Source organism: Neospora caninum, chromosome X (genome assembly GCF_000208865.1).
Source record: "Neospora caninum Liverpool complete genome, chromosome X".
Lineage (NCBI taxonomy): Eukaryota > Apicomplexa > Conoidasida > Eucoccidiorida > Sarcocystidae > Neospora > Neospora caninum.
In genome coordinates, this window is record NC_018396.1 from 1,053,671 (window position 1) to 1,065,033 (window position 11,363).

The following is an 11,363-nucleotide window of genomic DNA, read 5'->3' on the forward strand; positions in this document are numbered from 1 at the left end:
CGCCCGACAATCGATCCCCCCAGCGTCGGGCGCCAGAGCTCTCTGACTCTGAAAGTTCGCTCGAAGGTGCCGCCTCCCGTGAGTTTTCAGATGAAGAAAGAGGAAGTATTCGCGTCCCTGAACCTCTGCGGGAAGCGAGCGAACACTGCCGTCGGGCTCCTCTCTCTTCTGAGACACTCAAAGACGTCACACGACCCTCGGCGGCGTTGTTCGGATCCGTTCCTGCCTCAGGCCCTCAGTCGTCGGGCTTAGCAGCCGGTCTTTTTTCGCTGCCACCCGCATCAAAATTTCCACCACTATTTCCAGATCCTACTAAATCAGCTTCTTCCGCCTCTGCGCCACTACCTCCAGATCCTACTAAATCAGCTTCTTCAGCCTCTGCGCCACTGCCTCCAGATCCTACTAAATCAGCTTCTTCCGCCTCTGCACAACTACCTCCAGATCCTACTAAATCAGCTTCTTCCGCCTCTGCGCCACTACCTCCAGATCCTACTAAGTCAGGTTCTTCCGCCTCTGCACCACTACCTCCAGATCCTACTAAATCAGCTTTTTCATCCTCCGCGCCACTACCTCCAGATCCTACTAAATCAGCTTCTTCAGCCTCTGCGCCACTGCCTCCAGATGCTACTAAATCAGCTTCTTCCGCCTCCGCGCCACTACCTCCAGATCCTACTAAATCAGCTTCTTCCGCCTCTGCGCCACTACCTCCAGATCCTACTAAATCAGCTTCTTCAGCCTCTGCGCCACTACCTCCAGATCCTACTAAATCAGCGTCTTCAGCCTCTGCGCCACTGCCTCCAGATCCTACTAAATCAGCTTCTTCCGCCTCTGCACAACTACCTCCAGATCCTACTAAATCAGCTTCTTCCGCCTCTGCGCCACTACCTCCAGATCCTACTAAATCAGCTTTTTCATCCTCCGCGCTACTACCTCCAGATCCTACTAAATCAGCTTTTTCATCCTCCGCGCCACTACCTCCAGATCCTACTAAATCAGCTTCTTCAGCCTCTGCGCCACTGCCTCCAGATCCTACTAAATCAGCTTCTTCCGCCTCCGCGCCACTGCCTCCAGATCCTACTAAATCAGCTTCTTCCGCCTCCGCGCCACTACCTCCAGATCCTACTAAATCAGCTTCTTCCGCCTCTGCGCCACTACCTCCAGATCCTACTAAATCAGCTTCTTCCGCCTCTGCGCCACTACCTCCAGATCCTACTAAATCAGCTTCTTCAGCCTCTGCGCCACTGCCTCCAGATCCTACTAAATCAGCTTCTTCCGCCTCTGCACAACTACCTCCAGATCCTACTAAATCAGCTTCTTCCGCCTCTGCGCCACTACCTCCAGATCCTACTAAGTCAGGTTCTTCCGCCTCTGCACCACTACCTCCAGATCCTACTAAATCAGCTTTTTCATCCTCCGCGCCACTACCTCCAGATCCTACTAAATCAGCTTCTTCAGCCTCTGCGCCACTGCCTCCAGATGCTACTAAATCAGCTTCTTCCGCCTCCGCGCCACTGCCTCCAGATCCTACTAAGTCAGGTTCTTCCGCCTCTGCACCACTACCTCCAGATCCTACTAAATCAGCTTCTTCAGCCTCTGCGCCACTACCTCCAGATCCTACTAAATCAGCTTCTTCCGCCTCTGCGCCACTACCTCCAGATCCTACTAAATCAGCTTCTTCAGCCTCTGCGCCACTGCCTCCAGATCCTACTAAATCAGCTTCTTCCGCCTCTGCACAACTACCTCCAGATCCTACTAAATCAGCTTCTTCCGCCTCTGCGCCACTACCTCCAGATCCTACTAAGTCAGGTTCTTCCGCCTCTGCACCACTACCTCCAGATCCTACTAAATCAGCTTTTTCATCCTCCGCGCCACTACCTCCAGATCCTACTAAATCAGCTTCTTCAGCCTCTGCGCCACTGCCTCCAGATGCTACTAAATCAGCTTCTTCCGCCTCCGCGCCACTGCCTCCAGATCCTACTAAGTCAGGTTCTTCCGCCTCTGCACCACTACCTCCAGATCCTACTGATCCGTGTGTTTCAGCGTCTGACCCGGAGAGGAAAGGAGACACAGCGTCCGGAGGAAAAGGAGACGGTGCACTCTCAGGCTCAGGGACAGTCTCCGGAGGGTCGGCTGTCCCTTTGCCTGCTGAGTCGTCGCCGGCGAGTGGCGCTGTTTCATCTTCCTCGACCTCGGCTTCCGGTCCACTCACTGGAGAATCGGCCCAGGCTGAATCGAAGGCAGACGCGGGGGAGAAGGAAGACTCGAAGGAGAAGAAGGGAGCAGACGGGGAGCAAAGCAGCCAACCTGGTTCCAGTTCTCTCTTCACTACAGGTTCCACAAATCTTGGGTCGTCGGCCAGCACTTCCTCTTCTTCCGCTTCTTCCTCTTCACTTTTTGGCTCCTCGACCGCGTCTCCGTTTTCCGGCTTTGGGCTCCAAGCGGGGACGGGGGTGTCTCCGTTTTCAGGGGCGACCCAGGGGGGCGGTTTCGGCTCGACGGGACAGTCGACTGCGAGCTTCTTCACAGGGACGTTCGATTCGAAGCCCAGCGCAGGTGGTTCTTCGCTCTTTGGCAGTTCCAAGTTGGATCTGAAGAGCCTCGGCGAGTCGCTCTCCACGCCGCCGCCGATGACTTCCGGCTTCTCTGGAAGCGCCTTTCTTTCTGGAGGTTTATTCGGCTCCTCGCCTTCTTTCGCCTCGTCCTCTGTGTCCGGTGGGAAACCGGGCGAGGGGGGAAATGCTGCGGGCGGGGACAGCAGCTCCCAGGGGGCAGGCGTCTTGGGTCTGTCGACTGCTCAGCCGGGATCGTCCTTTTCGTCGGCCTTCGGCGCTCCCTTCGGCTCATCCAGCGCCGCCTCGCCTTTCTCGGCTCCACTCACGTCGTTCGGCGCCCCGTCCAACGGGGGCCAAGGGACGGCTGGCGGCGCGGGAGGGCCTTCCGTCTCCTTCAAGGATATTGCCGTCGACGATCTGAGCATCGGCCAGAGACAAACCTACAGCTTCGGCATGGTGAGGCTTCACAGGGAAGAGGCTCGAAAGACTGGAACAAAGACTCCAGTCGCGTTCCCAGTGGAGCTTCGGCGACCCTGGCCGGCGAGACACAGAGAAACGCTGGAAACGGGAAGAAAGGAAGGGGGTGCCTAAAAGCGCGAACGAACGCATTCACGAGAATCCTGAAAAGGAAAGAACAAGAGAGCGCAAGAGAGAGCGCGAACCAGAGAGAGAGAGAGAAGAGAGAATGAGAGGGACGGACAAGAGAGGGAATGAGAGGGAGAGAAAAGAGAGAATGAGAGGGAGAGAGAAGAGAGGGAATGAGAGGGAGAGAGAAGAGAGGGAATGAGAGGGAGAGAAGCGAGAGAATGAGAGCGAGAGAAGAGAGGGAATGAGAGGGAGAGAGAAGAGAGAGAATGAGAGGGAGAGAAGAGAGAGAATGAGAGGGAGAGAAGAGAGGGAATGAGAGGGAGAGAAGAGAGGGAATGAGAGGGAGAGAAGAGAGAGAATGAGAGGGAGAGAAGAGAGAGAATGAGGGAGAGAGAAGAGAGAGAATGAGAGAGAGAGAAGAGAGAGAATGAGAGGAAGAGAAGAGAGGGAATGAGAGGGAGAGGAGAACAGGGGGAGACGGCGAGTGCAAAACAGAGAGATGAGGCACTAGTCTTTGTTGATGTTTTTCTGTCGAGCTGAAAAAGAGAGGAGGAAGCGCAAAAGGGAGGAGGGAAGCATGGAGAAGACGAGGGGAGAGATACACAGGGAAAGGGAAGTTGGAATTGTCGAGAAGAGAGAGGAACCAAATATGTTTCTCGCCGGTGTTTTTGCTTGCAGGCTGATAACAGCAGCAACCTCGCTTCTGTTCAGCTCGGAGGCACGCTGGGAGGCTCCGGGGCGAGTTCCGATGCCACGGTCTTTGCGAGTCTCGCTGGGAATGGCGGTGAGAAACGATTCGAATTCCTTGTCTTGCTCTCTCCGCTTTCACCGTTCTCACTGTGCACCCACACACGGCTGAGGATGCTGTATCACGCGTCTCCTCTCGTACCTCTGTGTTACTCGGCCTACCTCGCTCCGCTGTGTTTTTTTCAGATGCATGTTTGTCTCTGGTTGGACGCTATGCTGGTGCGTGATTCTCCGTGAAGCCTGTCCGTTTCTTTCTCTACACGAGGCTCACCCCATCTATTCTCTCTACGTATATATATATATATATATATATATACGTATATATATATATATATATATAGCAGTAGATATGTGGACACTGAAGCTGGGCCTGTTGTGTGTTTTTCTTTATACAGTTGGCGAACATGTGTCTCACCGCTGTGTAGGCGTTGTGGGCTATTTTTGCACCTGACCACTCTGCCCGCTTCTCTCTTGCATCACGCGTCTCCTGTTTTGTCGCCTCTCTGATCGTTTCCCCTCGCTTTTGAGGAAAAGGTTTAAACTCTCCTTTTGTGCCTCGTCTGAAACCCCGGTCTCGCCGGGTTTTCCCTTTTCGCAGGTGGAGGCTTTGCGTCCTTCTCGACGACCGCGGCGCCCACAGGCGGCGGATTTGCTGCTCTGGCGGCGCAGAACTCGGGAAGTTCCAGCTTTTTCTCTTCGTCTTCTTTTTCGTCTTCTTCTTTTGGGTCGTCTTCCTTTTCCTTCGCTCCGTCGGGAACACCGGCGGCAGCCTCCCCTTTCTCCGCGGGAGGCACCACCTTTCCTTCTGTGTCTCCCTCGGCCCCTTCGTCGTTCCAAGGCGCTGGGCACTGGGGCGGAAACGGAGCGGCGTTCGGCGCAGGCGCCCAGAACGCGCCTTCGACGGGCTTCGCCTCTTCTTTCCCCTCTGGAGTTTCCGGTTCTTCGGCCTTTCCTTCCTCGGGATTCTCCTCGTTCGCCAATCAAGGGACGACAGCGCCAACCGCCGGAGCGTCGGCGCCTGCGGGAGGGTCTCTGTGGAGTCGCCCGCGCACCTCGAATCCCCTGAACTAGGCGTCACACACGTTTTGTTTTCAGGAATGTTTCGGCAAGCGCGGCCCAAGCGACTGAAAAGAGGGGCGCGACTAAGGCCTCACGCCCAGAGGAGGAAACCGAGTAGGGAACGAAAAGAGAGACAGGGGACAGAAGAGGGATGAGGGAGGGGAACCGGAGGAGTTTGAAGAGACCTGGACACCCACAACCTCTGTTTTCCTGTTTCAAATGCATTCCGGAGATGGTCCCCAGAAGTGAGAGAAAGAACAGAGGAAAAGACTTTTCGAGTTTCCCGCCCTTTGCGTTCACCGTGGGCTTCCAGGCTGTGCATCGCCTCGCTCGAATGCTGACCGTCCGCGCGAAACGTGCGGGCCTTCGTTTCGACAGAGACAAGCCTGCGAACGGGCGGATGGCCCCAAGGAGTCTCTCGAGAAGCCTTGTGTGTGCATGGGCGCCCGAGAGAGTCCGCTAAGCAACCTCAGTGACACACAGCCGTAGTCTCGCTACAGTCACGAGATAGATGGGCACGGCGATTAGGGACGTCGAACGCGTTGATGCTTTTCAAGCGACAGACGGCCTCGACTCAGACACACACACACACAAGCAGTGAACAACAGGGGAGTTCGGTGCTTGCGTTAGCTGTGATGATCTCGCTGCGTGCTCGGCTCTCGGCGGACGGAGAATCTCGAGTCGTTCGTTTCATTTCTCACGAGGCCCGTGCAGTCCCGCGTAGGGAGCTCAGGCGAACGCTGTCTCTCCAGGGGGACTCCAAAGCGTCTCGAAGAAAAGGGAAACTGGGCGATGTGGCGCGACCCGTAAAACCGCTTTTCTAGGCGACTGTCCAGGAGCGCTGGCAGTGCGCTTCGGAGTCTGAGACGGACCGAGAAAGCGGCTTTGAAGTGTTTCGATGCGTCCTGCCACGCACGACGCAGAACGCTACACATCGCTTTCTCTCCTTGAGCCCCGCTCGCCTAAGATCAGTGTGTCAGCTCGATACTCGTATGAAGTGCAACAGACACCCGCGACATGGTTTTCAACTGCATGCATGCGCGTGGCTGCTCCGTCTCCGGTTGGCCGCGCGTCTGCTAACTCGTGACGAAACATCGACACGGGGGGTCGGACACCGCCTTCTCTGAAGTGGCGATAGAAGGCGGGTGACGCACGAACCGCACCGTGTCGCGTGGCCCCTCGGGACGCACGCATCCCCTCTCTTCTCTTCTCTCCCAGACCTAACGGTTCCTACAGAAATCACCACAGCGTGTGTAGGGGAGAAGCGCCTCCTCGGCGTTGCTCTTTGGCGGTTTTGTGGGGCGTGAGGCGCGAAAAACAGAGACAGGGGCTCCAGTTTGGAAGCGTTTGCCTTGTGGCGCAACGAGTGGCATTCGGCCGCTCGCAGGTTCGGGAAAAGAGTGACACATGGCGACAAAACGCGGTAAAAACACCTACAGTGTACCTACACCTGGCAGATCCGGCGAGCCAGGAAACCTGTACGCACCAGACCAGCACTGCCTCGCTTTGCTGAGGCCTGAAACACTCAAAAGCAAAAACCCGCCTCTCTCCAGTAAACGAAACCTGTATGGTGGCGCTCGCGCGTGGCAGCGGCCTCCAGGCTGAGCGAAAAAAAGTGACGCATTTCTCTCTTGCCACAAACTCCTGGAAAACTGTCTCCTCTCCTGCTTCCATCTGGCCCCTTTCGTCTCCACCGTCCTCTCAAGTTCTTAATCTCGCCTGTTCGTCGTCTTCACCGCCCGTTTTCAATCCTTCTCGGGTCTCCGGGTCTCGCAGTCTGTATCTGCTTCTCCTCAGAGATGCTTCAGCTTCTTCCTATCCCTCCATCGTTTTCGCGCGCGCCGCTCTGTTCCCCGTCTCTTCCCTCTTCTCCTGTTCGTTCTAGTCCTTGTTCTCCGCTTGCTGCTTCGGCCAATCGCCAGTTCTTGGAAGGCCTGCGGCGGTGACTTCGGGTAACTCCATAGTCTGGGGCTCTCGTGAATTCCTCTTTCTGTGCCTCACGCCACGCTGCGTGCTTCTCCCCTCCTGCGTTCTCACGCTTCGGATCTGGCCTCGCCCATCTACGCCGTTTACGCAAATCCATGAAGCAGCGCTTTAAAATACTGACTCAGACGCGCTGTCCCGTCGGCACTCGCGCAACTGTTCATACACCGGCGGCGGTCGTGAAGTTCCGGCTGTCGCACGTTTTACGGTTTCGTAATCACCCGTGCTTCCATTTTTTGTTCCCCTTGCCATGGTGCCTTCCCTTTCCCTTATCCCCGAACTTCCGCGACGCTTTCGCTCCAGACGCAGCCCCCAGACGCTGCATGCGATGGCCCCTATTTTTCTTCTCAGCCAAAACCTTGTCAAATGCAGCGCGCTGGTGCACAACGAGCGACGGATCCGCCGAAGCAGACTCGTGCGAAACCGACGCTGGAAGAGCACACACAATGAAAGAAATACACACGCAAATCGACAGATCGAGAGGTATAGAAGTTGACAATATCTACACGTCGAGATTTATACATATATATATATATATATATATATATGCATTTATGCAAGTATATATGAATGTGTCCGCGAATATGCACAACACTCTACCTGTACATGGCGGACGTATATATATATATATATATATATATATATGCAAATCTTTGCATCTTTCCAAAAAGAGAGCTCCACAAAAAGCGGCCGCCGCGAGAAAACGCGACTGCGCATTCGACGAACGGGGACTCTTAGGGTGCGTCGCGGAGGGAAGCGGCTACGCGAAACACGTAATCCAAGCCTGGAAAAGCGTGGGTGAGAACCCGGTACCAGCGCGGGAACCACACCACCAACGAGGAAGGCCAACTGTCCAGAGGATAGAAACCCCGACGTGAAAAGAACCTCGAGCTTACCTCCAACAGTCGGTTTCGGTTCCTTCCTTTTCACCTTCTTAACTTTTCCGCGATCGTATTCTCTGTCGTGGCGCTCGCGTCGGGCACTTCTTGGCTGCTGCATCTCCTGGAGCTTCTCAAAGGCGGCGTCTCGTTGCTGGGCTGATGTCTCTTCTCCCCCGTCGCTGTCATCTGCCCAGTTTCCAGGGGTCTGGATGCCGTACTGGGACGTGTAGCTTCTCGCCGCCGCGATTCTGTTCACCATGTCTTCGGGCGTAACGATGTGAAAACTCTTGAAACCGGATCCGTCAGAGCTTCGCGTCCGCGTCTCCTTCCTCTTGGCCGTTCCGCGCGCGTTCTCGTCCCCGAGCAGCTCCGCACTGATGTTCGTGCCTGCCTGGTGTTCGCCATCCTCCCTATCTGCTCTAGACACCATAGCGTCTCGCTTCCTCTTCTGTCCCGTCTCTTGCCTCACGCCCACAGACCCACTCGCAACCTCTTCCTCTTCCTCTTCGTCCTTTTCTTCCTCTCCCTCTTCGTTCTCTTCCTCTTCGTCCTCTTCCTCTTCTTCCTCTTCTTCTTCGTCTTCGTCTGCAAGTTTTTCGAGGAGCTCCTGTTTTCGTTTGTCGCATTCTTCAGGAGCCGCGCGGAGAAGCGACGACGTTGCAGCGCGCAGGACAGTCCGCAGTCGGCGGGAGAGAAATCGAGAAGCCTGCGCTTCTCGCCGGATGAGGAAAGCCGACAGCTGTCTCCGCCCGCTTTCTCGCTCTTCCGCGGCATTCGCCAGCAACTCCCTCAACATATCGCCGTCTTCGCTCGACCGTGAAGACGAGTCGCCGGCCCAGCTGTCGTCGGAGAGGTCAGACGGAACGACTTCGTCGCTGTCCAAATCGCTGTCATCCGATCCCGATGACGAGGGACTCCCCGGAGATTCACTTCTTTCTTCTGTCTCTTCTTCTTGTGTGTTTTGGGGAATGCCGCTCGGAGTCGCGCTTTGCCCACGGGCGCGTCGCGAGTCGTGGCGAACGAAGTCATCTGGGGAAGGAACGCGAGCATAAAACAAAAGGTATGCTTCCTCCTGCAAACGGTGGAGTACAAGCGTCTCGCTGACCATCCGGACCATCTCGTCGTCGAGCATCAGCCACGCCGAAGAAGAGACACCCCCGTCCCCACCGGGAGAGACAGCGGAGACACCGGAAAGAGAGGCGGGCGGCGTGGGCATTTTGACGAAGCATCGGTAGTGCCCGCTGGAAAGCGAGGAGCCTGAGTGCGTGATGACTGCGTAGAGCTGGTAGAGCGAGGGCGACGGGGGCGACGACGGCGTTGGCGACGTCGAGGTCGGCGGCGAGCCCGCAGGGGACGGGGAGAAGGCCGACGAAGCTCGCGTCGAACACGTCTGGGGGGAAGCGGGACACCCGTCGCGTCGCTCGGCCTCGAGGGCACCTGACTTTGACACGAACGTCGAGAGCGAAGAAACCGAAGTAACAGAGACCGAAGAGGCAGAAGAGACAGAAGCTGAGAGGGAGAAGAGCGAGGCCGAGGCCTTCTCGGTTACGCCCGTGTCACGCTGGGGCGGGGTCATGAACGGAGTCAAATTGAGCAGAGAAGGATACGCGAGGGCCGTGTGGTTTTTGCCCAGGAACGCCGAGTCCAGAAAGCCGAACGAAAACGCAGAGCATCCCGAGACGGTGAAGCGCTTGATGGGAAGCACCAGAATCCGAGGCGGCGTGTGGATCTGCAACTGCTTCGTCGCCGGCTGCTTTTTCTTGCATTGGGGGCAACTGAGAACGCGAAAGGAAACAGGAGAGAGCGCGCGCGTGAACACAGGGCGGACACCACAGACAACACGCACCCGTGCACAGACCCACATGGAGACATGTGCGCGTAAAACAAGCAGATATTCACAGATTTACACACAAATACACACAACGAGACAAGCCCTACATGAACACATTTGCATATATATATATATATATATATATATGTATATCCATATATCTATAAATAAATACATAAATATATATATATATATATATATACACATATAGGTATAAAGAAATGGGCCAGGGTGAACGAAGGCTGATTCGTACTTGTAGCAGTTGTCGCCGTCGAGGTACTCTTTTTGGACGAATCTGTGGAGTGCTTTTTCGAGTGTACATACACCGTCTGCTTTCGCCCGGTGTCTGTCGAATTCGTGTTTCTTCATGCGTTTGGATTTTTTCATGCGGAAGAGGGAAGATGCGTCGCCCTTGTCTCTGCCCAAGTCGACGGGGACGTCGAGGCAGGGATCGAAGCGGATGCTGGTGTATGGACACCTCGAGCAACGAATCGAGGACTGGAGCCAGCCTCCGAAGATCTGCCCACACAAGCTGGTCATCCACACTTCCGGCGGCGCTTCTTTCTTTGTGGAGCTGGAGAGCGGGGAACTTCCCGAGTTGTGGACGCGGATCAGGGCGTCCAGGAGGAAGCGCAGGAATTCGTGAGCGTCTTCTTGTCTCCCTTGGCGAAACGATTTCCACACAAACTGCCGCACGCACGAGCTGAAGCGGTTTTCCACGCACCCGCCGCCGCGCCGATGCAGCGACTTGACTTGCTCCTCCAGTTTGCACAGAACGCAGAACGAAAAAGAGACGTCCGACGAGACCGTCCCCGGCTGTCCCTTCTCCCGTCGCCCTCCCCTGGCGTCGCTCGCTCGCCTCCCGTCCTCTCCCGGGCGGCCTGGGGTGTATGCGCACCCCAGGCCTCCCGCAGACTGCGTGCGGTCTTCCCTTGCGCCGTTGTCTCTCTCGGTCTCGCCTTCGCCTTTGCGTCTTCTTGCTTCGCGACGCGTGAGGGCGACGGGGCACGTGCTCGTGTGCCGACCGTCGAGCAAGTGCTCGGCGAATCCTGGGGTGTACGCGAGGGCCTGCAGCACCGCGTTCATAAAGCAGAGTGCGCTGGGGTTGACGAGACCCGCCCCCGGCGCCTTCGCCTTCGTCCAGAAGAGCGGCGGAAGGTTTTCGCGAGGAAAGAGCCACTGCGCGAGAGGCAGAGTCGGCGGCTGTGCAGCTGCGCGGGACGTGCCGGGAGAAGCCGAGAGGGTAGACGCCGCAGGCACGTACCGAATGCTCCTCTCTGACAACGCGACGACCTCTGGGGCCGACGCTGCGGAAGCGCCGGGGGCTGCATGGGCGGCGAGCCGAGGCAAGGGCGAACTTGACAGCGGTTCGCTCGCCGACCCATACGAAGAGCGGAGCCCAGACGGAGGCTCTGGAGGGTCCGCGGACACCGCAGACGATACGCCAACAGACGCCATCGTGTGGAGAGGACAGAGTTGAGTAAACAAACGAGAGAAGAGAGGGACGGAAAGCGGGGGGAGAGAGGGAGGAAAACGAGAGAGAAGGGACGAACCACGAAGGCGAGGGGAGAAAGTAGGTAAAGGCGAGAAAAGAGGAAAATATAATGGTGGAGACGAGACAAAAGAAAGAAAGCGAGACGTGGAGAGAGGAGAGAAAACTCGAGCAGGATGACACGGCCAGGGAAGGCAAAGGAGGAGACAGGAAACGGGAAAAGAGGGAAA

General features: G+C 56.4%; 2 protein-coding genes across 2 annotated transcripts; both read right to left on the reverse strand.

Annotated features, from left to right (window-relative positions):
• Nucleotides 1-235: 235 nt before the first annotated feature.
• On the reverse strand, nucleotides 236-3,161 carry NCLIV_046070 (hypothetical protein; the record flags this gene model as incomplete). Its single annotated transcript, XM_003884157.1, has 2 exons — nucleotides 236-2,739; nucleotides 2,879-3,161. The coding sequence occupies 2 exons, from the start codon at nucleotides 3,159-3,161 to the stop codon at nucleotides 236-238; spliced, it is 2,787 nt and encodes a 928-aa protein (XP_003884206.1).
• Nucleotides 3,162-7,146: 3,985 nt separating this feature from the next.
• NCLIV_046080 (hypothetical protein) lies at nucleotides 7,147-11,099 on the reverse strand (the record flags this gene model as incomplete). The annotated part of the gene is made up of 3 exons (XM_003884158.1): nucleotides 7,147-7,358; nucleotides 7,826-9,585; nucleotides 9,895-11,099. 3 exons carry the CDS (start codon nucleotides 11,097-11,099, stop codon nucleotides 7,147-7,149), a joined length of 3,177 nt encoding a protein of 1,058 aa, XP_003884207.1.
• Between the last annotated feature and the right edge of the window lie 264 nt (nucleotides 11,100-11,363).